Raw genomic sequence first — 26,546 nt, 5'->3', positions numbered from 1 at the left:
AGAGATCAAGGCAAGAGCCATTGATTTATTCTAAGGTGCTTGGAAGCCATATTGAGGAGAAACTAGGGAAATTAGCTAGATTCAAATGGAGAAAAGGGCCCCAGGGTCCAATAATAGGACAAGTAAGGATAAAGGGGGACCACTTAAGAAAGATGGGCCCCAAGGGAAAAATGTCTAGAAGCAAGGCATTGAGGTTGAGAGGAGGGGAAGGTTGGAGGACAGGTCTAGGTAAAATAAGCTGAAGGAGGGTGAAAGACTAGGTTTTAGGAAGGCCCACTTTATTAAGAGTGGACAGACATGCACACAGTCTCTGGATCTTCTGGGGCTTCTTTAGCAGCCACAGTCCCAGAAGCTTCTCACTCCCAAGAGGCTGTCTCAGTCAGGCAGGGCCCCCCATTATATTTCCACACCTGTCTCCAGAAACAGTTACCCAGACAGATACAAGGGACAGAGGGACAGATGGACGGACAGTTGGAAGAGGTGGCACTGCAAACATACAGAGATAGGAAAGAAAGAGGCTGTTAGACAGAGAGACAGACCAATCACTGAACAGACAGGGTCAAGTAGAGTGATACTTACTGGTTCAGAACAGGTGTATAGGAATTTTTATCTTCCTCTATAATTGACACAATGAGTGTGATGAGTTTGGGCCAGAAATCTAGGTTCTGAATGCTGGGCCCTTGTTCTTCTGGAGGTAGTTCCTGATTCTTGTTTCAGAGATTAATGAGAGAGAAACAGAATAAGTCAGGATAGAATTGGAGAGGATCTCAAGTCTTCCTTTTTTTCATTTCTTACTCATGCTGCTTCCTCTTGATTTAGAGACCCTTTCATTTCTGAGCCTGTCTTCCACAATACTGCCTCTATTTTGTGAGAGAGAGGATAATTAAGAGGTTTTTCATTCCTTGAAAACTTCTCTTCCCAGCATGGGGCACTGCTCTGATGAGGTTGGTCAATTTAGGAGACATATAGGTGCTCCTTTTCCTTACTCCTTCTTTCAGTTGCTATGGGAATACTCTGACTGAAATAAGCACCCTTTAGCCTCATTAAGTAGGTCTGATTCCATGTGACCCACACAGGTTGCCCTCCTCTTCCAGTGGTGTTCTTCAGATTCCTTTTCCTACCTAGCACCCAAATACATTCCAGTTTTGAAAAGCTCCCTCCCATTCTGCTACTGAACAGACCTTGCATGCATTTTGGCCTTTCAGCAATGTAGCACTTCCTTGTACTCCCTGAAGCTCACATGGGAGAAGAACTGAATTTAGAAAGCTACTTATTGACTTGGACAAGAAAAGACTTTGCTTAGGAAGAGGCAAGGGAATACAATGGTGGATTTTAGAAAAAGAAAAACCACTCCACACTTAGAGTCCATAGTAGACAAGTTGTGGTCACCACAGAGATTGAAATAGACATTATCTCCTACTTGTTCAAAAGCAAAGGTGAAGCTGCCTAGAGAAGCAGGAATAGGGCTTGCATGTGGATGAAATATGTCACTGCAAGGTCTTCCAATGGTCCTTAATAAGCTACACTTCCAAAAAGTTAGTAGAAACCAGGCAGGCCAGAGCCTATATCCTGTGGCTTCTACCACCTTAATATCACTTAAATGAATATCTTCATTTTTCTGGCACAATCCTGGTTGAAGCTTTTGTCATTTAAGGATCTTTTTGGCCTTTAATTCTTTTGTTGTTGTTGTTTAGTGTTAGGTTTTTGGTTTGTTTCTTTTTTTGTTTTTGTTTGTTTGTTTTTTTGAGACAGGCTCTCACTCTGTAGCCCAATCTGGTCTTGAACTCAGATCATCCTGCCTCTTCCTTCCACATGAGGATGTGTGCACCACCATATCCTACAATGGACCTTCTTGGTCTTTGAATTTTAATCTAATACCTTTTCCAGGGAATTGTCAGTGATTTTTCTATAAGGAAAATCTCCAAGTGCTACTCCTCTGCATAAAGCTCTTCAATGTCCTTCAATGTCCCTCAATAAGCTCTACACAAAGGTCCTTCAGAGAAATGACCTCTCTTTCAACCTCATGCCCAATCACTTTGTATTGCAGCTAGCACCACCTCACAATCAGCACTTACTGTGGTGCCGGTACTCTGCTAAGAAGGTTGCATACTTTATTTCATTTGATCCTCCTAATAATGGTATGATTAGAAATCATTACCTAAGGACATCAAGGTTATATAGTTTGTCTAAACCTACGTATCTGTAAATAGCGGAACCAAGACGATCTCAGATAGTTGAATTCCAAATCTAATGATGCAAATACTCTAATAAAAAAGCTTGTTTCCCAAACTAACATACTCATGCTCAATTCTGTGTCTCCATTTTGTTTTCATTACATGGCATTCATACCCATGTTACCACAATTTCTACAGTTATTCCTACTCCTTCAAAATCTTCTCTGAGTTTCCCCTGATATCTCTGGTCTGGTTAGATGCCCCACTTCTGGGCATCTCTAAATGTTCAATTTGTTAAACAATGGATAGGCAAATGAATAAATTAGGTCAATGAGTGAAGGTCAATAGACAGAAATGCCAAAAACAACAACAACCAGGGTTTACTCCAGGGTTATAAGTATGCAACAATAAGAAAACAAGATTGAGAGGTTAAGTAAAAGCAGGTATCAAAATACTAAGGCTAATTAGAAAGAATAAAATTAGGTCATTTGTAGGGAAATGGATGAACCTAGAAAAAAAATCCTGTTAAGTGATCTAAGCCAAGCTCATAGACACAAAGGACACGTTTTCTCTTATATGCAGAAACTAGATCTAAAATACACTGGGATATGATAAATTATACAAGAATCTAGGTATCTACACACAGTGAGACCAAAGGAGAATAGTCTTAGGAGAGGAACATGAAGGTGCAATGCCTATGTGTGTCTGATCATACAAAACAATATGTATCAAAAGGAACTCCAGGAAATGGAGATTTTTTTTTCAGGAAATGAGTTTTTTTTCTTTGTTACTGTTTTCATTTTTCTTATTGTCTTGTTTCTTCATTTATATGTCTTTGGGAGTACAAGAGGTGGCAAAGAAATGGAGGGACAAAGGGTAAGTAAATGCAGCAGCAGAATTCATTAGACATTATGTTGAAAATGAACTATACAACTTGGGGATGGGAGGGAAAAACTAGGAGAGAGTAAGAGAAGGGGTGACACTGTCCACAAAGAAATGTAAATGTGCTCTTTACATGACTATATAACTGTAACCTCTCTGTATATCACCTTTATAAAAACAATAAAAAAATTAAAGAAATACTAAGGCTAAAGCAAGTTTTTGAATGGTTTGTAAGCCTTCTTACATTCTCCTGTTTGGACAGAAACCCAATATTCAAACAGACCCCTGAGCATAGTTGGAAGATCAAAGATGAGAAATGTCTTTTCCCAACCAAAGAGAATCCATAGATAGTTGGCAGAGGATCTGAATGTGAAGCAAGCAAAATAAAGGCTCGAGGAAAATCTTTCATGGACATCAGAATCAATTGAAAGTTTAGTAACCTTAAAAGGAAAAAGTGTTAAATATATGGATAGCACAAAAAGTATGTTTGGGAATGAGCACAAAAAGTTCATTTGGGAATGAGAAAAATCAGCATAAACAAAACTTTACTAAGGTGGCTCCAGAAAGCAATACAAATTTTATGTATTAACTCAAAGATACACGTGTAATAGATTCCTATTATTTGGTTCTACTGCCTTTCCAGGTCTATCTCTAGAATCCCGTAAATAGTATCTCCTTTCGAGGGCCTTTCTAACAGACTACTTTGCTACCTTTTTGTACACATTTTCATGAAATTATAGACTTACTGAAGTGGCACTGTTGCTTTCCTTAGACCTGACCTACAACATTCAACATGTTTGTTGGACTGAAGGAAAGCTACTCTGTAATGATATTCTTAAGAAAGGAAATAAACTGTAATTGAACACAGACATAAGTCCTAGCTTTGAAATGGAAGGAGGGGTGTATATTATAGGAAGATCTAGAAAAAGTGATGTTAAGTCACTAGACACCAAATTAGGATGCCAGCCTAAAACAGGTGAAATGGCTCAGCCTCACAGGAGAGGGTCACCCTTGATAGTCAGCTGGTTAAAATATTTCAGAAGATTATGCACTATGGAGAGAAGTAATCAGAAGGAAGACTTAAACTTTCATAGCCAGAAGCTCAGAGATAGCTACAGATCTCAGAGTTAGGCAGCATAGAACTTATAGGGATCCACATAAGTCATAACAAACCTTAAGCATGAGAAAATACTGAGAGGGACTGAGAATTTCATTACTCAGCCACCAAACCATGCTCAAATTCAGGTTCATTTTCTACAGTAGCCCAGTTAAACTAAGCATTGCTATTTCTATTCAACCCAGGTATATTACATTTTGTCCAAGGGTCACTGTCAATCTGCAAACGTCTCACACCATAAAACAGATGATCCATAGTCCATAACCCATTCACTCTTGAGAACATAAAGGACTTTATCCTGAGTTCTTTCTCACCATAACTCTAGCAAAGATAAGCCGAGGCTTTAGAGAGCCAGTATCAGCTGGCCCCACCTGCTCCCAAAACTCTTACCAGCTGGTACTGGTGGCTGTATAAGTCATGGCAGTTGTTGAAGATATACTCATATGTAGAGTTCAAACAGGCCTTCACACAATCCTTTACCACCTGGCTGGCTCTTGGAGGGCTCTGCAGTTCTTGTACCTGTCAATTAATATAAAAAATACAGGCTCAAGGTTCTGCTCACATGGATAGAGTATCTTACTAGTATTCCTCTAAACCTGAACCAGATTCTTTCATCCCTTTTTGAGTTCCTATACCTTTCTCTGTGATGAAACTGCTAAATAGCTGATGGGAAGAACTTGCAGTCTATCTTCATTGACCTGTGATTTATGTGTTTTCTCAAAAGTAATCCAGGAAACCCGTGTATGGAAATGTGAGTTTAGTGGTGATGAATTCTGTAGCCTCAGACTATTCTCAGTGACTCCTATTTTCTATGTTCCTGAGACCAAGTTTTCAGCTCAGTACTAACCAGCCTGGTTCATCCTTACCTTCATTCTGAAAAAAGTGATGCTAGTCAACAAATCCACTGTAGATTTTAAATCCTGAAGCCTTTCAGGACTTCCAGCAGGGAAATTATTCTGTTGCAAATTAAATAAATGTGAGATAGGATCAGAACAATATGAAAACTTTTCCTGCCAAAAGCAATGAAATCAAAAGCTACCCTAACATCCTCCCTACAACTCTACTTCTCAAGCAATGTGATCATTTTGTTCAGTCTCTCTCTCTCTTCCTTTCTCTCTCTTTCTCCACTCCCATGAAGAGTCTACACAAAATGAGTTCTTAAAAAATTACATTTAGTTGTATATACTTTGAATTGAATATAAGTAAAGTTATACTACAGACCAAATGAAGATAGAGGATTTATATATACTCTAGCTCTTCTAGGTTCTAAAGCCAACAGATAGTAGGTCTCTGAGTAAAACTTGTTTGGAATGTGTTCCTAAGGATTTTGCTGCATGCCTTACTTTATTCCCTTAAGCACCAATTTTAGGGGGAAGCTGCCAGAGAGCTGGAGGGAGACACTGAGCCACAGTCCATTTGGTCAGTTTTTAAACCTGCAGATGGCTATGTATATTCATTATTCATGCAAATGGAGAACATGAAAAGTGTACAATTAAAACACTTTTTTACTTTTGTTTTTGTACTTAATTTTTAATATGCATATATATATTAGGTAAGCAATAATACCATTCTAAGATCTAACTTAGGAACTAAGAAATTGACCATTTCCTTATCCTGTTCACCTCAGTACCCACTGCCCTACGTTTACTATTTCCTCCCTCCATATTAGAAAAGGACATTACCTCTAATACAATTTACTTGTCCAAGACATTATACCCTTCAATCTAGATTCTCATACCTTTTTAGAAAATGAGTAGCGCAAAATACAAATATAACTATCTAATTTTAAAAATTTTATATTTATCTTTTCTAAGCATCTAATTTTTAAAGTGACACTTTTGGAAGAGATTGTCCTCAGTTTGGCAGAGTAATAAATGGTTTTAGAAAGTCAAATTTCTATTAAAATCAGTCATAACCACCACTTATATACTTTATATTCCTTGACATTAGGAAAGTCACAGGTGACAGTGGCAGTAGCCATTCAGATAGATGTGACAGCAGATCAATTTTCTTTGTCTTTGATATTTAAAGCTGGGATGAGCCTATGTCTCCCTAGACTGAGCTTGATACATCTATTATCCCACTCCACAGCCATGTCTTCACTTACTCTGTATGTAGAGAGGTCAATCCGCAGTGAGTTATGTAGCTGGTCTAGCAGTTTAACAAATCTCTCTTTCTGAGGGTGAGAAATAACAGTGAAAAGAGAGATGACACTGTCATCCCTCTAGACTATAGCATAAATAGAACTTCTTTATAAGTGTAAAGGTTAGAGAGGAGATATCTGGCTGGCAATATATCCTATTAAATTCTTATCCATTGCAAGAACAAGGAAATAAGATTGGTTCCATTTTTTAGCAGCCCTGCCTCAAACTAGGAAATCTTTTCACCCTGGAAGGGAAATATCTCTTTCTATACACACTTCTCCATCTCTTTCTATATATGCATCTCCATCCCTTTGTGACTATAGCCCAATCTAGTCAGATAAAAGGAAATCCAAATACACTTTCAAACTTGCTCCATAGTCTGTGCTACTTATCCTTGGACTTCTCATTGGTTTACCCTCAAGTAATGCACTACAATTTTATAGCCACAGTTTATCAGTGATGGTGAGAGGGAAAAATAGTGATGCATTTCCCAGTGTCTGAACTATTTCCTTTGTCCAGGGTATGTACTTCCTAGTATTGGTCAGACAGACATAAGAGGTCTCTCTTTAAAACAGGAGTATGGAGTCCTTTTTCTACTTATATATCCAATATTAGAAAAAATACAGTCAGGGCTATTTGGACATTTATAACAACATTTGTGGGCCATGAAAAATTACCAATACAGGAATATGGCCATGGGTAGCCAACAAGAAACAAACACAAAGCATATGTGTCTGTCCTATCAAGCACCTTATATAGTCTGGGGGTCAGACATTCCCTACCTCTGCAAGTTTAAACAATGATGCACATAACTTCCCTTAGTGTGCCATTTAATGTGGAGTTGTGTACGGGCAAGCTGTGCCTTTAAGACTGCTATGTAATCTTAGAATTCATCTCGTACATTAATTATAACATTTGGACTAAATCAATGCATAATGGGCTAAGACAAAATGGAATAGATATGACTGACTTAATTATATTAATTCATCTACACAAAGACTTCATCAACAAAAACAAAAGCAGGCCTCAGAGGCATAGTAGACTGGGTAGATATGAATAATTTTACACCCATAAAAGTAAATGATTTTTTATGGTGGGTGAGAAATGTTTCATTCATTTTACATAAAAAATTCTTCAGATACCTTAACACCAAGGAAAATAGTCCAGGCATTGGAAAAGGTTCAGGTCACACTGGTTTAGACATCTGTCTATTCATGCCTATGTGGCATGAATCTGTCACAGAAAGACTGAGTAATATTAATAAAGGTCCATAATTGAGCCTGAAAGACTGAAGGACATTTTGACTCAACCAATTTGTTGGCCCAAAGGGTCTGCCTGAGCCCAAGTAGCAACCCTTAAACCAGTGGTGCTACTATTTACCAGTATGAGGAGAATCTATTAGTAGTCTACATATCTGTGAAGAAAGAAAGATAATCTATCAAGATTGTAACTATCTGGGCTGGGGATATAGCCTAGTGGCAAGAGTGCCTGCCTCGGATACACGAGGCCCTAGGTTCGATTCCCCAGCACCACATATACAGAAAACGGCCAGACGCGGCGCTGTGGCTCAAGTGGCAGAGTGCTAGCCTTGAGCGGGAAGAAGCCAGGGACAGTGCTCAGGCCCTGAGTCCAAGGCCCAGGACTGGCCAAAAAAAAAAAAAGATTGTAACTATCTGAATTTTAGATACATGAGACAAGTCTACAGAGCCAGCCAGGACATATCAAACTTCTTAGCTGATAACTAATGTGTCCATATGTGTTTCATCACACTCACCCCAAAGTTGGAGGCTGCAAAACGATCAGATGCAGAGACATTGGTGGAGGCAGTTGTGTGGGCATAGTAGGCATTGATATTGGCCAATAAAGTACTCATCACTGCTGGCACACCAGGACACATGTACTTGGATGACAAACATGCAAAGTGCCTGAAAAACACAGCATCTGCACCCTCAAAGACTGAAGGCTTACAGAAAAAGCCAAACGGATCAATGAAGCAGTCAAAGCAATCACTACCCAATGGCTACACAGGGATGCTTCCTGTATTATAACAACCACATCTCCCAGAGGTCTGAAGTCTCCATTATGGGAGTCTTGGAAACTCCAGAGAAGGTATTTTTTCCTACAGCTAGTCTGCTGTCTGACTCCCAGGCCAGTTTAAGTCAGCCTGTCAGTCATGCACACATGTACATGAGTATACTCATCTATACAGGCACATGCATGTCCTGTCTGCTCTGTGCATGTTCATTTTTTTCATGCCTTTTATGTCTTTTCCTTTCCCACTCTTGACCAGATAACTAAATACCTCCTCCCTGAATTACTGACAAACACATTCCCTTTCTATAAACACTGTCTTTATCTTGGAGCATAGATCCACAACACTCAGTTCAGAGGGAAGAAAGAAATCACTGCACACTACCTGGCTAAGCACTTGTTGGCCATAGCATGTGCCCCACCTCATTAGCTTTCCCAAGAATTACTAGTTACTTCCCAGGGGAGCCTTACGTCATGGCCTGGTATATGGACTCGATGCCATAGCGCATGGCAAATTCATCCACAATTTCTTGGGCTGTCTCATCAAAGTAAACCTTCCATGCATCATCTCCTCGAGCCTCAGGGATCCGGACTACTCCACTGCCTTGAATGTCTGTGAGGAAATGGAAAAGGTTCTGCAGGAATATAGAGCAAAGAAAAGGAAAGCATTAAAAAATATGAAAACCAGCCAGGAATGGTGATGCATGCTTGTAATCCCAGCTACTTTAGGCTCAGCAAGGGTTGTGAATTTGAGACTAGTCTAGGCAAAGCTAGTGAGACCCTGTCTCAAAACAAAATTAAAAATAAAGGGTTGGAGGAATTACTCAAGTGGTAGAGTATTTGTCTAGTAAATGCAAGGCCCTGGGTTCAATCCCCAATATCACAGAAAGGAAGAAAGGAAGGAAGGAAAAAAGGAAGGGTGGAGGGAGGGAGGGAACATAATAGAGAATAAAGGGAATAGGAAGGGGGTAGTAAGAAACTGAAGGTAAAGTTCAGGAGAAAGTAAGATTCTGTAGAAACATTGTCCCTAAAGTCACTGCTCAGTTCTTCCTACAGCCCTAGTAGGCTGTTCTCATACTCATGAAAGAGAAGAGTCTGAGCTCAGTCTCCCAGGCTGTCCAAACACAAAGAGGTTCCAGATCCCAAGTCACCTCACAAGTAACCCTGCTATGGTCAAGTGTTCTTCTTTGCTTTCTTCCTCACTACCCTCCTTGCCTACCCCACCTACAAAGGGGTTGCTTACCTCATGGAGACATGTATACTGCACATGGTATGGGGCTACCTTCTCCTCTCCCTTAATCTCCACACTGATTTGTAGTCGGATAGCCCCTGAGACAGCTGACTTGTCTGTCCTTTTCTCTAGGAACAAAAGAAGACTGGAGATTGACACCAATGCAACTACAGATGAAACATCTGTAGATAGTCCATATGTACAGACAGTCCATCCCAGAAAGAATGGCATTCAAGGAAAGACTGGCACCCACCCAAGTGACTACATACTCCATAAATACTCCTGTACTGTCTGAGTGGGAGAACAGTAGTGCTAAAGGCATTCATGACAAAAATGAAGGCTGAAGGGCCTTCTAAAACCTGGAGAAAGTGCAAGCCTGAATGAAGTATAGCCCCACCATTCATCCCTACCCATGGTCAGCCCTCTGAAGGTAAGAGAGGCTATGTATAGAAATATGCTTTATTGATTGGTACTTTTCATAAATGGAATTTTCCCAGTCCCTCTTCAAGTTATCCCTTATAAACAACTTTTCCTGGTTCAGTTTTCTCACCCAGATTGTACCAGACATCCATCTCGCCACTCAGTGTCCGAACCTCAATGATAGTTTGGCCGAGAAAATCATCAGACTCTCGCTTTAGCCGCTGCTTTACTTTGGACTTGATATCATCATCTTCATCCCACACACGTACCTTAATGCGGTCAGAAGAGTTGTGACACTCACTGTAAAAGAATTAGGCAGACTATGTTAGGGACAGATCCAGCATCATTAAATCCTATTACTTCCAATTTCCTCACAAAAAGCTCCATCAACTATACTTGAAAATGGAGGAGAAATCAGTGGGCAGTGGTACTAAAGTTCCAAATGAGTTAGGCTATCCCAGAAAATGTCTCTCCATTCTTCAGGTGTGAGAAGAGGAATGAATAATCAGGGTCAGTTCTGGCTTTCCTATGCAGCTAGCTATATCATCAATACTACATGCTGATAGCTACACATGCCATGGAGCTTCAGGAAGCAATTGCTGGCTTCCTCCTCACAATCCACGATACAGAGTCAGTAAAGGCTCAAAATATTCCTAGGTAATTATCTGCTTAGCTTTCTAATTCCTCCATCTAACTGTGTTGGTGAATTTCTATCATACTTCACTATATTCTTGAATGGACATCTCCTCTCTGGTTTTTGCTTTGGAGAGGAAATTTCCAGGTCTCCTGCATGCTCTCCTCCCCACAGTTGCTTTCTGTATCTTGCCTCCACACCCACCAAAAGTTATACTCATTAATTCAGTTGTATTAACTGCTCATTTCTCTATGTTCTTATAATACCTTTCCTTATTCCATTGAAATATTATAGTGTAGCTACTGTTCTACTGAAAATAATAGACAAATCAACAATGAGTTTTTTTAAAAAATGGGAATTATTCATTTTGAGAGAAAATTATTATGTATACAATAGGGACATAGTAAATTATTCACTAGAAGTACACAAAAATGACCATACACCAGTTCATTTAAAATTGGCCATAGAAGACAAATTCATATTCTGAAATAAACAATTGCTTCCCCTAGTAACTGTTGTTCTGGACTAGAGATTAATTTTATGTCCAATCCCTTCTACATGGGTTCTCCAAGGAGCCACAGAAGACAAGTAAATCAGTCTGCTCAGCTGATTCATACCCAAAGTCTTAACCCAAGGCTTTGGGAGTAGAATTGAGGGCAAAGTGCCTGGATTTTACAGATATTATCCAAGTAATTAGCTATTTTTCAACAACCATTCCTTCTTTTCTACCATAGCTCTTAGAAAGTAAGGGGGTGGAAGAAAAAGCTGGATTCTACAGGAAGAAAAGATTTAGGGGCGGGCTGGGGATATGGCCTAGTGGCAAGAGCGCTTGCCTCGTATACATGAGGCCCTGGGTTCAATTCCCCAGCACCACATATACAGAAAATGGCCAGAAGTGGTACTGTGGCTCAAGCGGCAGAGTGCTAGCCTTGAGCGGGAAGAAGCCAGGGACAGTGCTCAGGCCCTGAGTCCAAGGCCCAGGACTGGCAAAAAAAAAAAAAGATTTAGGGGACTGGAAGTGTCCCCAGATCCCAGATTTCCATCTTCAAGACAGAATTATCCAGTAGTAAGATAAGGACATTCTTTTCTCCTCAGAAAAGCCCAGCCCTTCCTAGGCAGGTGGAAGGCCTGGGTGGTCAGTTCCTGGTCTTGTCACTGAGCAGCATAAAAACCTTCTTAGTGCTGGTTAAAAAGCAATAATGGGTGAGCCAGACCCAAAGAAACATAATAATTAGTACAGGTTTAGGCAAGCCATAGCAGAGCATCACAAGGCCCAATAGCTATACACTTAGAAACAAATAAGATGATGCTAAGTGAAATGAACTCCATGTTATGGAAACAAGTGATATATCACAGTTGTAACTACTTTCAACGTCCTATGTGTATGTGTAGTTTCTATTATTGATGATGTTTTGTATCACCTTCCTATGTTTGTACCTACACTATCTCTGTAATCTTATCTGAGTATATTGGAAACCGTGTTTACTGGTATTGGAAGTAGGAAATTCAAAGGGAATACCAAATTCGAGAGACACAGGGTAAAAAAAGAGAAATAACTACAAAAGCAATACTTGCAAAACTGTTTGGTGTAAGTGAACTGAACACCTGGGGGGGGTAGGGAAAGGGGGGGAGGGAGGGGGACATGAGGGACAAGGCAACAAATAGTACAAGAAATGTATCCAATGCCCAACGTATGATACTGTAACCTCTCTGTACGTCAGTTTGATAATAAAAATTTGAGGGAAAAAAAAAAGCAATAATGGGGTGACTTTATGTCTCATTAATAAGCCCAATTAAGACAGGGCTTGGGTAAACTACCACATTCTATGTGAAGAAACCCAGAGATAGTATGACTATTGCCCAAGTAAGCATTTAAGAAATGAGATTTCTATACTGCCTCACCCCAATCTTTTCTGGGTTAAGCCAGAAAAGCAGGATGTAATACTGCTTCCAAAACACACACTGTCTCAGGTAAGACAAAACCCTCTGTGACTTACAAATGGAACTTCTCCTCCCAAACAGGATTCAAGTTTCCAAAAATGGTCTTGGTACGCTTCTTGGTTTTACCAACTTGCACAGTCACGTAAGGGTCACTGGATCCTGTTTTGTCCTTGGCTTGTAGGCCCTGGGCACACACCACTGCAACCCAAGCACAAATAGGTTTCAGAGTACATATTCAAGTAAGTCAAAACTCTTCCATAGCACTAGTCAAAGGCTACACTATGGAGAAAACACTCATATCTTCCAATGTTCTTTGCACAGCAAGTATTATCTTACTACTCTATATTTACTCTTAGTCCTAGGTCACCAGCAAGCCCAAGAATCCCATCTCCTTATCTGAGCCCTAACTGACCACTTATCCCTCACCGGAAACACACATGGTTTAGTCCCATCCTTCCAGTGAGTAAAATACTGGTTAACTATTCTACAATCTGCTAACCCTTTTCCCAAACCCCAGCTCTTGTAATATCAAACTGTTAGTCAAGTCTATAGTGTCACGCTATTAGCAAATCCTTATATAAACTTACTATAATTAATATTATTTGAAAGTGTTGATTTTGTCTTTCTCCAGCACCAGAATCCAGGTGAGGAGGAATGGTGAACATTTAGGCTCTCCCACTTATGCTCAGTTCTATTTTCTTTTTCCCCGGTCCCTTACTTCTTCATATCCAGATGCTTCTTTCCCAGGGAAAACATAGCACTGTCCCTTCAAATTTTTGCCTGCTCACCCGTGATGGTAATTTTGGCTGACCATTTGGAGGTGCCATCTAGTACACTTTGCTTCACCGTTTTCATCTGCTGAACATGGGAAACTTTGCTCACTGTGAAGACATCCCGGATAACTTCAAAGATCTCTGGTTTATTCCGTTCTCGAATCTTCATACGGTCCTTCATGGCCATGATTATGTTCTGGGTCCGATCCTCAGCTCCATGTTTAGAACTCTTTTCTGCAGCGCCTGAAGAATGGCCCAGAGAGTAGAGCTAACCAATAGGCCACCTCCCAGACCAAAGCTGAGCTAAGGAGAAGATGCTGTAGAGCAATGGGAGAAGCTTAGGAAGACAAGGATCATTCTGAGAAATGGAAAAAGTGGAGTTTGCTGTCTGGCCAGTGGAGTTTAAGATGCAATTCAAAGAGTAGCAAAATCTGATAATAGTAATAAGGGTTCATTATTCTATTCTAATGAGACACATGTTGAAATTTATCATCAGTTATCCAACTCTAAGGTCAAAATATCACCAGAGGGTATCTACGATATGAAGGAGGAGGAGTGGATGGGCAAGACAATACCAACAATCTCATACAACTGTCAAGCATAATCCAAATCCCATAATTCATTATGACACACAGTTAGGTTCTGTTCTATAGCTCTAGTATCTTTAGTTACATCAAATAATGTGGTATAATAAGAAATATATGACCTTTGATATCAATCTTGAGTTCAAACCCTGGCTTCATTACTTCTACCTTGGAGAACTATTTTTCTCTAAGAACAAATAATGATGCTTGTCTCTCAAAGTTATAATAGGCATTAGTTCAGATAGTTAATATATGCCCAGGGTCTGGAATATAGTGTTAAACTGTCACTATTTCTTCTTCTTCTTCCCTTCTCCTACCACAATCCTTAAAGCCTTTGTACTATGGCCTGGCTTGGTGAAGTGGAAGAAAGTACTTTCTCACATGACTCTTCCCTGCTCTTCTTGGGGTTGGGCCACAATAAGTGAAAGTGGAGGAGGAGGAGCACTACCAACCTCCTGGTCAGAACTTGTTGCTTCAACTGCATCTATGTTCCTCACTCTGCAGGGCAGAACAAATCATATATCTATATCTATATCTATATCTATATCTATATCTATATCTATCTATCCATATCTATATATCTCCCATATTCAGGCCTTGGGATTTTGACACACTCTCCCCAGACCTCTGTTCCATCTGTTTGAAACTTCTATTCCTGGCACTGTCATTTAAAAGCTCTGTTTACAAACCAGGAATAAATGCTGTCTTGCTGGGGTACTAGGGCCTAAAACCTCACAAGGGTCTTCTGTTAGGCCTAGGCCTAGAAAGTCATAGAACTCACTTTCTTTACTTGTCATTAGTTTCAGTCCCTGATTAAACACTCCAAGGCCAATGTGAGGTATGAACTATATAAATTAACCTTCTGGAAACAATTGAATCCTGGAAGAAATTCTTGCTCTACCAGAAACCTGTAACAAGTTCTGAAGGTGCACTATTTAGAAAGGCAACCCATATTGATTTAGCAACCTACCTACCTTCCCTGAAAAAGAAAGAACTTTAGAAACAGGTAGATGAGTTTTCACCTTTTTGCTGAAGACTGTTTTGGAGAAGCCCTGCTGTCCCCACTCCTCGCCCCTCCTCCCCCAGGAATACTCACGCTGTAGGCAGTCAGCATTGAGCAGGTCCTGGCACTTCTCATGGCACTTGACTCCACACTCACTGCAGCGCATGCCCTGCCGGGCAATGCCCCAGAGCATACCTTCACATTCATAGCAGTAGGTGGGAGTAGTGGCTGTCCAGACCTCAAAGTTGTGAGGTGTAGTGCACGAGATGGGGTAGATTAAGGCCTGCAGAGTTTTCTTATATACATGAGATTTCTGAAAGATACATAACCCATTATCCACCAGTGATTTTAGGATTCTGTGGGAGTTATAAAAACTGAGACCCTGTAGGAGAGTCAGGACCCTGGTTTTCCCTCCTGTAGAAAAGACATTTTAACATGGCCCAGCCCACTGTCTGGTCTGACAGACAGAAGCCTCCAATAAAGTTTGCTTCTGGTCATACAACACAAATTTGACTTAAAATTAGACTTGAGCCTTCTCCCAGTATTAACCCTTTCTAAGGAAACAGTATTAGGCCCACCATAAAACTCTTCAATATGAGACTCTAGTCTGAACATTGATCACAGTGCAGAAAAAAGTCTGATGCTGCTTAATCAACAATAAGTGCCTACCACTTTTGAATTCTAGTTAGTATGGCTATAGAAATGATTATTCTAAAACCAGTGGATTCATAAAAGTCCATGAGTCACTTACCAGCTCTTCATCCTTGAGAGAGGTACGTGTAGCCATTGCAGAAGTAATCCCCGCCTTCCGGGATTGGACCAGTGACTGTGAGAAAGACCTTGCTGTCAGCCCTGGCCATCACCAGGGACTTGCAAAGTGCTGGGGAGGAAGCTTTAGTCACCAAAGCCACATGACTATAACTTACACTTTGGATTTTTACTGCCCTTCACAGAGACTTCCCTAGGCAACGAGTAACTAATAATCCAGGTAAAGATGCAAACCCCATGATCCTCAAGGGACTGGTCTAGCAATGTTAGGATAGTACTTCCTTCAGGGGACTCTATCATCTGAACTACTTCTCTTCCCTCACTGTTCTCAGGTATCCTATCCCACAGAAATTCCTTGTTTACAGGATGAAAAAAGAAAACGAACAGTTTAGAATTGCAGTAGAAAACAAGTTATAAGAATAAGAGAGATACAACTCTTTCAGTCACATTAAAGAACCATAATCAGGAACGAGATTCCATGGTTTAACTTCTATCCCCTGGAACCTCCCAATACCCAATTCATTGTGGGCTGTGGAGTCCAGCAGTTCAGACAAGCAAGGTACTTTGAAAGCGAAAAGGCAAAGTGATCTCAGTCAAAGTAAGCAGGGCAAGGAACTAATTATGAGAGCTGAGGTTGTTCTGCTAGCCAGGTTCTTATGTACAGGGTTCCAGGTCTTTTGCAAGCCCAAGCTTTAGGGATATCCCCAGGAGAGACAATGATTTCCTTAAGTCAGCAAACAGAAGCCATAGTATGACAGAAGTCATACAATCAGCTTAAAAAGGAGGATCAGCTGGGTGGGGCACAAGTAATTTGGGAGGTAGACTCAAGAGAATGAGGAGGGGCTCTGGAAACACTCACCATGGCCTGTGCAGAGGAGAGCAGAGAAAGGAACAACAGGATGTTAAAGTCCCTCAAGAGCATGAAAGCTTTCAGAGCTGAGTTTCTTCCCTATAGTCCAATGTAGAAAACATGTTCCAATCCCCTTTACCTCTATACACTAAAATCTCTCTTAAATCCAACCAGCTGGCTAAAGCCTAGAGCTCCTACTCTGGAGAGTTATGCTACAAAATGAAAGACAGGCAAGGGGAAAAGACAGAGAAGGTGAAATGAGACATAAACTAGATATTTGCTGGTGGGCAAGGAGGGGAAAAAATGAAAAGCACAATAAAAAGGAGGGGAAAGAGAAAAAAAAGATAAAATGGTAAGAAATAAAGAAAGAAATGACAAAGAGAAAATGTCAGGTGACAGTTTCAGCCAGCTAAGGAGCAAAACACTAGTGGGAGAGAATGGAGGATACAGCAAAGGAGTACATAGGAAATGTAGAATGGAAAGAATTGGGGGGGAAAAAAACACAGTAGAAAACAGTTCTAAGGTAAAGGTTCAGTAAACTCTTACAATTTACATCCAACCTTGAGCTGTGAGACTCCTGGGAGGTCTGGACTCCATTCTACCCCCACCAACCACAGGCTACAGAAAAATCCCTTAACTTGATTCTGCCTCAGAAGGCATGATGATATGGAAAGGGGGCTGGTGATTATCCTCAAGATCTTGAGACTAGCTTTAATGCCTAAGCCTGTTGCAATTCTATTCTACAAATGTTTACACTGCCTCATGATGCCAGACATTTGGTTACCAGAGAGAGTATGAAATTATGTCCTAGGAAAAGGTTTTCATTTGACCTCTAGGGAAGCATCAAGTGTTAGTCCTATTCATTACACTTTGAGCCAAACAATCTAGATTAAGTGCTATAGGTATAGTTTCCAGTTGAGGCCACCAAAGAAGGTAATAGGGCTACTTACAGGAGTTAGATGCCTATGTAAGACCTTAGAGCCCAGATTTAAGAGCCCAAACCACATATGTTCTAGATAAGAGTTTGACCTACTGAAGAGTGCAGAAGTCTGGCTAGGAGTAAGGTAGAACAAGGTGCTACTGAAGCCATCATATAGACCTAGTAAGAGACCTGGAATGATTGTCAGCCCAGTATGAGCCACTAAATGGACCCCTTCAAATCTTGACAGTTTTCCAAGGCCAAATGGGGGGATATCATAAGGCTATTTTCTATACCTATACAATGTTTTCACTTACCAGATCACTGACAAGAGGCAGTGGCCTTTTTCTGCGTAGATCTGGCATGCTGTCAATGCCATAGAGCCCTCCAGCTGGCCTGAGGAGAGAAGAAAATATGTCAGACTCAGTGGTCCACTCTCTTCACTCTCCCTCTCCCGAGAGGAAGATGAGCACAAGGTAGCTTCTACCATGTGCCTTTGAAAAAGGGTTAAGGAACACAATAAACAGGGAAGATAAATCCATGTGATGAGCAATGGAATCTGTTCATAATTTTAGCCAAGGACTAAGAACATTTACCTTACCAAAATAGTTACAAGCCACATCAATTTATTTGAAGACACTTGTGTTCCTGAAGGCAAGGTGGGGATTACTGGCTGAGAGAGTTCCTGCCTACACATAGACCAGAAACATTATTCTTCAAAGAGAAATTCTATGTGACCTATGCTGGAACAGAGCCCAGAAGAGTGACTCTATAGGAAAAGCCTACTGCCTAAGTGAGCAAGACTACTAAAGAATGATAAGTAATAAGAGACCTTCTCAATCAAAGAGTAAAAGGGTCAGCAGTTTTGCCTACCCAAGCCTTTTGATGAAAAAAGTTTCCAAGGACAGAGAAGTCTTCATAATCAAGAGGAGATAGGGGGGTGGGATAGGAGTCACAAAATACAACTTTGAGGGGTACATTTAGAAAGGAACAGCATAGGGACTCGAGAGTCTGGCCTAGCTCTACAGACACACAATAGAGACCAGAGGAAAATGATAGAGCAAATGGAGATATCTAAAACTTTGGGGTTTTTGTTGTTGTTGTTGTTAGTCATGGGGACTGAACTTGGGTCTCAGGTGCTGTCCCTGAGCTATTTTGCTCAAAGCTAACACTCTACCAATTTGAGCTACAGCATCACTTCTGGTTTTCTGTTGGTTAACTTGAGATATGAGTCTCACAAACTTTCCTGCCTGGGCTGGCTTTGAACCATCATCCTCAGATCTCAGCCCCCTGAGCAGCTAGGATTACAGGAGCCACCAGCACCTAGCTATCTAAAACTTTTATATCTTTACTATATTTAATTTTGTTGTTTGCCTGTTCTTCAATAAAATGCAATGAAAAAGAAGAAGATATCTCCAAAAGAATATTGGTCTTATACTGAGATAATTTGAAGTTCACCTGCACGTCCACTAACTCCCTGCATATCTTTTGCCAAATTTTTTCTCCTTTCTTTGGTCTTTGATGTCATGCCTATAAAATGAAGTGGAAGGACTACAGAAATCTCTCTACCCTTTGCTGAAACTCTGAGCTTTAATGAGAGGAGACGGTTAAAAACGAAACAATTTATGTACTTAATTTTGTTTTGCTTTGTTTTGAGACAAGGTCTCTCTGTGTTGCCTAGATTGACCTCAAACTTGAGGTCCTTCTGTCTTAGCTTCCTTAGTGCTAGGATTATAGATGTAAATCACCATGACCAGTTCATCATGTGCTTGTTTTTAAGGAGATCGACAAGGTGAAGGTTAGTTGTACAACACAGCTGGTCTTAAGAAAGAAGTCCCAGAAGAATAAATTGGTGCTTCTACTACATAGCAAAGAATGGAATCACAAATGGGTCAAGGCCACAAGCTAGAACGGTCAACTCAACATGTTGATTTTGAATAAACTAGTTCCCTGAGCTTAGAAATTTGTCTTTAATGCAATTACTAGGCCTAGGGAAGCTTCTAAAGACTAAGATTAAAGCTTCTAAAGACTAAGATGAAAGAAAGGAACACAAAAGGTCAAACAAGCTCCTCCATGGCTCTATTTTAAAAGTTTGGATATTGAACTCCTTGTGTAACAAGTTGAAGCTAAATAAACAAACTAATAATGTTTTGTATATGTTCCATTGGAATGTGTATATTTTACAATTATTAGAAGAATTAAAGTTCACTAAGAAGCAACTGGTACCACAGTTCATAGCCACTTCTAACATCTGTATGTTCTCCACTGAAGCCAAGAAGGTTTCGCAACATAAATAATCTCAAGGTAACAAAGAGTACAAGAAATGTATCCAAAGCCTAATGTATGAAACTGTAACCTCTCTGTACATCAGTTTGATAATAAAAATTTAAAAAAAGAAAAAGAAAAAAGGGACAGATTGTTAAAATGGTTGACTCTTGATTAAAAGACACACACACACACACACACACACACACACACACACACGCACACACACACCATGTAAAAATGTAGGAAATAACTAATACATGATCTGATTTTCTCTGGCCAGGAGTGGAAAAAGACAGCTACTGAGAATTCTAAACTCAGAAGCTTTTATAGGGCAAAGGAAGGAGAAAGTGCAGATAAGTAATTGGCAGTGTATGTGGGGGAGAATGTGGCTTAAGGAGGTCCTTAAATTCTCTCTCAAGAACAGTCAGTTACAGGCAATGGCTGAACTGCTTAAAATGGTTCTCTGATACAATCACATGGGTCTGAAAAATCAGAGTGTTCTTAGGGATTTTAGTCATAACAGCTGAAGCCAGACTGAATCCAGGGAATAACTGAGTCAGCTAATCATCAACAATACAATGTAAAGAAAATGCAGATTCTTTTTCTAATGCCTTCATTCTTCTACTAAAAGGTCTACTGCCCTCTATAATTCAACAAACCAGAAATCAGAGGAGTTTCAAAGCTCTCCCCGCCTAACCCAGGGGGATACACTCTGCAAAACTCCTTCTGCATCTAGGAGTCAATCAACAGTTCTCTTCTTTGACCCAGAGAGCCAACCAACCTCCTTCCTTCCTCACAATCCTGTTTCCAGCTTCTCAGGAGAAAAGCTAAAAGCAGACAGGAGAGAGATAAAATTCACAGAAAGCTTGCAGAGAATCACTTACCCTTCTGGGAGCCACTGAGGCAAAGATGCGTCACCATCATCTGGAATCTTTAAAAAGAGATTTTAAAAAGTTAGATTTGGGGGATCTACTAGAGGTTGGGCAATGATTAGTTTATGTCATATTAACCCTGTGGTAACAACCATCCTGATATCTAAGCCTATCATATATCATCCAGGGTAACAAGCAAGCTGCCAAAGTGGCAGAACTTGACTTTCTTCTCCCTAGTGAATAGAAAGGATATAGAGCCAAACTCATTGAGGCCCTAGGGCTATGACCACTGAGTTTTGATATAGTCAAGCAATATGTCAAACCTAAGAGAAGACTGTCTTAGGCTTCTGGACCTCACTAAAACAAAGGACAACTTTATATACAGTTGAGTCTTCCTCCAGCCACATTCTTAAACTCCTATAGTTGCCTCATAGGCAGACTTGATATTTTTGGATTTTTCTTCTCAGCTGATGATTAAAGTAGCCTGGATTCTTCAAACCTTATGCTCACTGGGTATGCAAGTATGAATTCCCTCTCTACATTTCACAAACTCTACAAGAGAGCTCAGGACAAATTAGACACTTAGGTTATCATTATTTTGAATTTCATAGGCCATAAACAGTTGAAAACTGTACCAAATAATTCAAGAAAGGAGTAGTAAAAGGCAAAAAGAACCAAAACCAAACCAAAAACACCCACAAAACTTTTAAAATGTGTTTGTATGGAACAAAGGCAAAACAAGGCAAGCAAGTCTTTTAAGCAGTGCAGAAAAGACATAGTTCCAAAGCTACCAGCAATCTCCAGAGGAGATTGCTAAATGGTGCATGTTTCTCAGGGACAAGAAAATGAATGTTAGCAGTTTTGGGGCTTCCTATCCCTCCTTGTTCCTTTCCAGTCTGATTTCCCTGCCATCAAACTATCCTAGCACATATTAGCTCTAGAAGGGAGACAGAAGAAAGCTGCCTTTGCTTTGGAAAGGTTGATATTTGGGTATAGGGGAAAGTAGGAGAATTTGTGGATGAGGCAAGCCAGAGTAGAATAGAGGAAGATAGGCCAGGGCTAATGGATGGTTAAAAAGTAAGCAATAGGTTCAGAGGAACTTTGGATTTCAGATCTTCTCGGTAAGACATGTGTCTGTGCTTTAAACAAATCTATCTGCCAGCATCCTTATACTACCCCCAGTACCTTCTGTTCTGGTTCAGAGGTTAGGATAACACTTGGAGTGAGAAAGTCAGAAACAAAAGACAGTCCACAATGGCTGAAGCAAGACACAATGTCTCAACAACAACAAAATAATGATGGGGAAAACTGCAAGTCTTCTATTATTGCTTGGGGGCAGAGGCAAGGGGTAGACACAGGGGGGGTCCTTCCTTAAATCTTGATGTCCTGCCAACTAGAACTTACCTTTCCTTTGGAAACACGTAGTGTACTGATTCTGATTTTCTTTTTAGTTCCCATAATTAACACTTTTCCAAAACTACTGGACTTACAAAAACATGCACAAAAAATTTGGGGAGCAATCCCAGATTATGTGCAGTTACTGATCTCAGAGGAGACAACAGTCTATAAAAAGCACATACCATGCACACACAGCACACTGAAAGAGAGGGGAGTAGGAGGAAGTATAGCCAAAGTACTTATTCATAGACACAACTTGTATCTGAAAGAATCACAAGGTGAGCATGAATCCCGCACTTATGGCTTCAGTGCCTGTGCACAGACCCATCTGAGAGGATTCACAGTGTTTGCCAGGGCCCAAAACACAGGCAAAGCAAACCCTCGGTACATTCAAGTGCCAGTGCTTTATAAGGCACGAAGAGGCCACACAATAGGTGTATAGAGGCTTCTGCCCATAGAAGCCAACAAGCCTGCTCTAAAATATAAAGCACTTTCACACTCTGGGTCCCAAGCAAGAGCCACAAAATGTCTGTAGCAATTTCTGCTCTCCAATATAAAAGCATGCATGCTGGGCTCAGCCAGGGGTTACAGCATATGCCAGAGTCTGCAGCAACAGGTAGAAAATGGACACACACTGTGCAATCTGAGAGAAAAGGATGGCAATCAGTGTCTGTGGGAGCTAGACCAAGAGTGGAAGCACACACATGCTCTATCGAATATGCACCCATGCTGGCACACACACAATTTTCACACTGTGCTCCAGGGATGTTGGCAGGAGCATGGAGCACACACAGCATGGAGCATGCACACAAACCTCTTTCTGGAAAAATGGACTATCTTTATGAGCCACAGCTCAGAGGCACAGATCATGCACACATACACACATACACACATACACACACACACACACACACACACACGCACACACACAGTGCTCAGAGGGCAGGGTAGAGAATAGAAAATAAAATGGGCCCAAAGGGCCAGAGGCATAACCTGAAGGGCTCCTCGCTTTCCTTCTGCAAGGAGACAAAGAGCAGGGGGGAAAAGGGCAGAAAGGTTAGTAGATTCCATTTTATACTGGGGAACCCAACAAGAATGCTAACTCCAAGGTACATGGAAGAGAGAGCCTGTGCATGTGCAGGCCACAGAGCCCAGATGACTGGCCCTTCAGTTGTCGGCTTGGTCTCCGATATTTATTTTGAATTTCCCAGTGGCTACTATAACCCCAAAAGACAAAGTCTGCCTGAAGATTCTACTCGTCCTTTCCTTCTTTCTAAAGTAGTCCACAGTCAGGGCTGTCAGAGCCACCAGGTTTGTTACCAAGGACTACTCCTGCAGGCTGTCCAAGCTTCTGAGGTAGAGTATATTCCATCCTCAGAAGCCACATGAACTTTTTATGAGCCAAAGCATGGTGGCTGAACTCTTTCCATTTTAAAATGAAGACTTGCCCATACATTTCCCCAGCAATCTCTGGCCTGTTTTTCCAGACCCTAAAGTAATGCAGGCCAAAGTAAAGCCAAAGTAAACCCTAGGGTTGTGGCCAGGTTGTAGATGCTAAACTCTGTGACCTGGATGAACACTATGACTTCAATTCCAGGCCTAATTATTTATCAAGCTCACAACAATATGCCAAACGAAAATACTTTCTGAAAGATTCTGGCAAGCCATAGCAGGAGAAAAATTCTAGAGGTTATTAATTTTCTATTTACCAGAGACTATGTTGCCCTATTGACTATACATGGACAGGCTCGCAAGCTTGAGAATCCCTCTACCTCCACTTTCTTTTCCCTCTCTTAAAAACCAATTGATACCACATCACAAATAAAAAAATAGTATAATAAATTATAGTTATAATTATATTAGTAAAATAAAAAAGAAATGAGTTAACATATTCCCAATTTTTCAAGCTATTTCTGATAGACCAATACGTCATCTGTCCTGACAGACAAACTCAGGACTAGGAATTCTCAAAACAGTGTAGCTCTAGGAAGATAGGTGAGGGGGAAAATATTCTTCCTGGAACTAGACTTATCTCTTCCATATCTATATTCTTCCTAATACACACTTTTCCCTTTTAATTAAAAAATACTAAAAAAAAAAAAAAAAGCCAAGTAACACTTTAACTGATCCAATGACCCAAACTGGAAATGTTTCAACTATCTTAAATATTCTCCACACTCTGTTGCTTATTTTGAAGGCTTCTATTCTCCCAGACTTCCCCAAATAACTAAGAATAAAATCCAATCTTTTTAAGGCCATCAACACTCTCCATGATTTAATCCCAATCCCAAAGTTTTAGGGTTAGAAGTGTGGATCAAGTGGTAGAATGTCTGCTTACCAATTCCAAAATTTCCCTCCCTACCTTCAGATGCTCCCCAGTTCATTAACAACTACCTATTGTGTAGCTCCTGGATATCCCATACTTAGTTGAAATTCAATTTGACCAAACATCATTTTCTTCCTCCTTCTCTTTCCTCCTCCCAATATCTGAGACCTCAGATCAATTATCACCCTGTCCTCTCCACCCACTCAGGCACTGAATTCTTCCTTCTTTCTATCTAGTCAGTCACCCAGCCCTCTATAATATCTCTGACAGCCTCTCCTGCCTCTCTACTCCAAATCTCCACTGTTCTAATCTATACTCTGAGTCTCTGATCTGGACTATAACAAGAAATTTTACGTTGTCCTCTCTGCCACTAGACACATTCCACACTTTCTATTTCAAATGTTGAATTGGTTTTTCTTTAATTGCATAAATGGCTTCCCATTCCTTCTAATAGGACAATATGCTTCAACATTTATACTTTCCCTGACTTATCCTTCTCTCTTTTTTGTGTTGTATGAATTTATCTATCATATCTCTGCACATCTTCCTCCCATACCTTTTATGTCTGTTGGGTGGACTAGGGCTTATTCTTCAATACTGAGCTCAAATATTATTGCTTCTATAAATTTATTTTCCTTCCTACTAAAGGTAGAATTAGGTGCCTTTCCACCATTTACCATGATACTCATCCTTCTACAATAGTATGTTGCCAATACTATGCTTCACTGAACAGTCAGTATTGTTCTTTTTTTCTCCTTCATGTCAGATTACTTTTATTCTTAAAGTATGCACACATAGTTTATTTAAATACAAAATTTCTTTCCTTGCACACAAGAAATTCACTGTCAATTGGCTTCTTTTAAATAAAAAATAAATATTTAAGTTAAGTAAAATTATTTATTACTCTCAGTACACTTTATAATAGTTAAAACTCTAGAAAACAGATCTTACATCTGCCTGAAGGTATTGCCCAGGTCTAAGCAGGCCATGATAGGTCTGCCCAATCCAAGGTAGTGTTCTTAGTGGTAATGGTGCAGCAGTGAATGAAAAAAAATTCCCTATTTTTTTTGTTGTTATTTTTTTGCCAGCCTTGGGGCTTGAACTCAGGGCCTGGGCACTGTCCCTGAACTTTTGTGCCCAAGGTTAGCACTTATCACTTGAGCTTCACTTCTGGCTTTTTGGTAGTTTTTATTGGAGAGAAGAGTTTCATGGACTTCTCTGCTGGATTTACTTGAATCACAATCCTCAGATCTCAGCCTCCAGAGTTTCTAGGATTAAAGACATGAGCCACCAATGCACAGCAAACTCCTTTATCTTAAAGAAACCTTTATTCTAATAGGAGAACAGACAAGAAACGATGATGATGATGTTGATGATGATGATGATGATGATGATGATGATGATAGAGGCTGACACTAACTGAATGAACACTTACCTTGTGTTTGGCATCTTATTTGAATAAGTGCTTTAATCTCTCACAATTCAACCAAGTAAAAATATTTCTCTTTTGAAAAAAATTAAACCAAAGATCATAGAGGTTAAAAAAACTTGTCCAGTTAGTTGGCAAAATCAAATTTCAGAACAGGCCATTGTGAGTCCAAATTCCATTCATCAAAAGAAATATATACTACAACATATGTGATAATATATACTATGACACATGGTATCAAAGTGATACCATGACAGTGTGATGAAAAATTCAGGTGGGGGAGAAATATAATGTCCCCTGGCTTATGGTGCTAAAAGTTGCTATTAAAATTTTATTAAAGGTTACTAAAGAAGATGACAACTAAGCAGAGACCTGAGAATATATAAATAAACCATTCAAAGTTCAAGGATAAAAGTATTTCAAGCATTACAGCAAATGTAAAGCCTGAGGTAAGAGCATAATTAGTGTGGAAGAATACCAATTTCTCAGTAAGGTACCAGTTCAAATATGCCTTTACTGAGATAGAAAAATCACCGGAGGGTTTTATGCAAAGAAATGATATGATCTGACTTACATTTTATAATTACTCTGATTGCAGTGGGGAGAATGAACTGTAGAGGTGCAAAGGCAGAAACAATGAGACCAAATAGATCACTTCAGTCATCTGTATGAGAGAAAATTGTAGCTTACATAAGGATGATAGTAAAAAAAAAAAAAAGAGTAAGAATCAAGGTTTTGGGTTTTTTAAAAAACTTTTTAGAAGTAGAGGTACTAAAGGATAA

The 26,546-nt window shown here is 40.1% G+C and overlaps 1 protein-coding gene across 1 annotated transcript in view; it reads right to left on the bottom strand.

The window, feature by feature from the left end:
- LOC125338645 overlaps positions 1-26,546 on the bottom strand; it is a 163,284-nt gene that overhangs the window by 16,171 nt on the left and 120,567 nt on the right. The window contains 14 exon segments of the mRNA XM_048329602.1: positions 580-707; positions 4,564-4,692; positions 5,040-5,129; positions 6,281-6,349; positions 8,092-8,242; positions 8,820-8,983; positions 9,592-9,707; positions 10,130-10,299; positions 12,631-12,772; positions 13,363-13,590; positions 15,028-15,247; positions 15,686-15,760; positions 17,789-17,867; positions 20,624-20,670. Of these exon segments, the coding sequence (XP_048185559.1) occupies positions 580-707; positions 4,564-4,692; positions 5,040-5,129; positions 6,281-6,349; positions 8,092-8,242; positions 8,820-8,983; positions 9,592-9,707; positions 10,130-10,299; positions 12,631-12,772; positions 13,363-13,590; positions 15,028-15,247; positions 15,686-15,760; positions 17,789-17,867; positions 20,624-20,670 (1,808 nt within the window).

The sequence above is a fragment of the Perognathus longimembris genome, chromosome 1 (assembly GCF_023159225.1).
Source record: "Perognathus longimembris pacificus isolate PPM17 chromosome 1, ASM2315922v1, whole genome shotgun sequence".
Classification (NCBI taxonomy): domain Eukaryota; kingdom Metazoa; phylum Chordata; class Mammalia; order Rodentia; family Heteromyidae; genus Perognathus; species Perognathus longimembris.
This window is presented reverse-complemented; position numbering and strand designations above follow the sequence as displayed.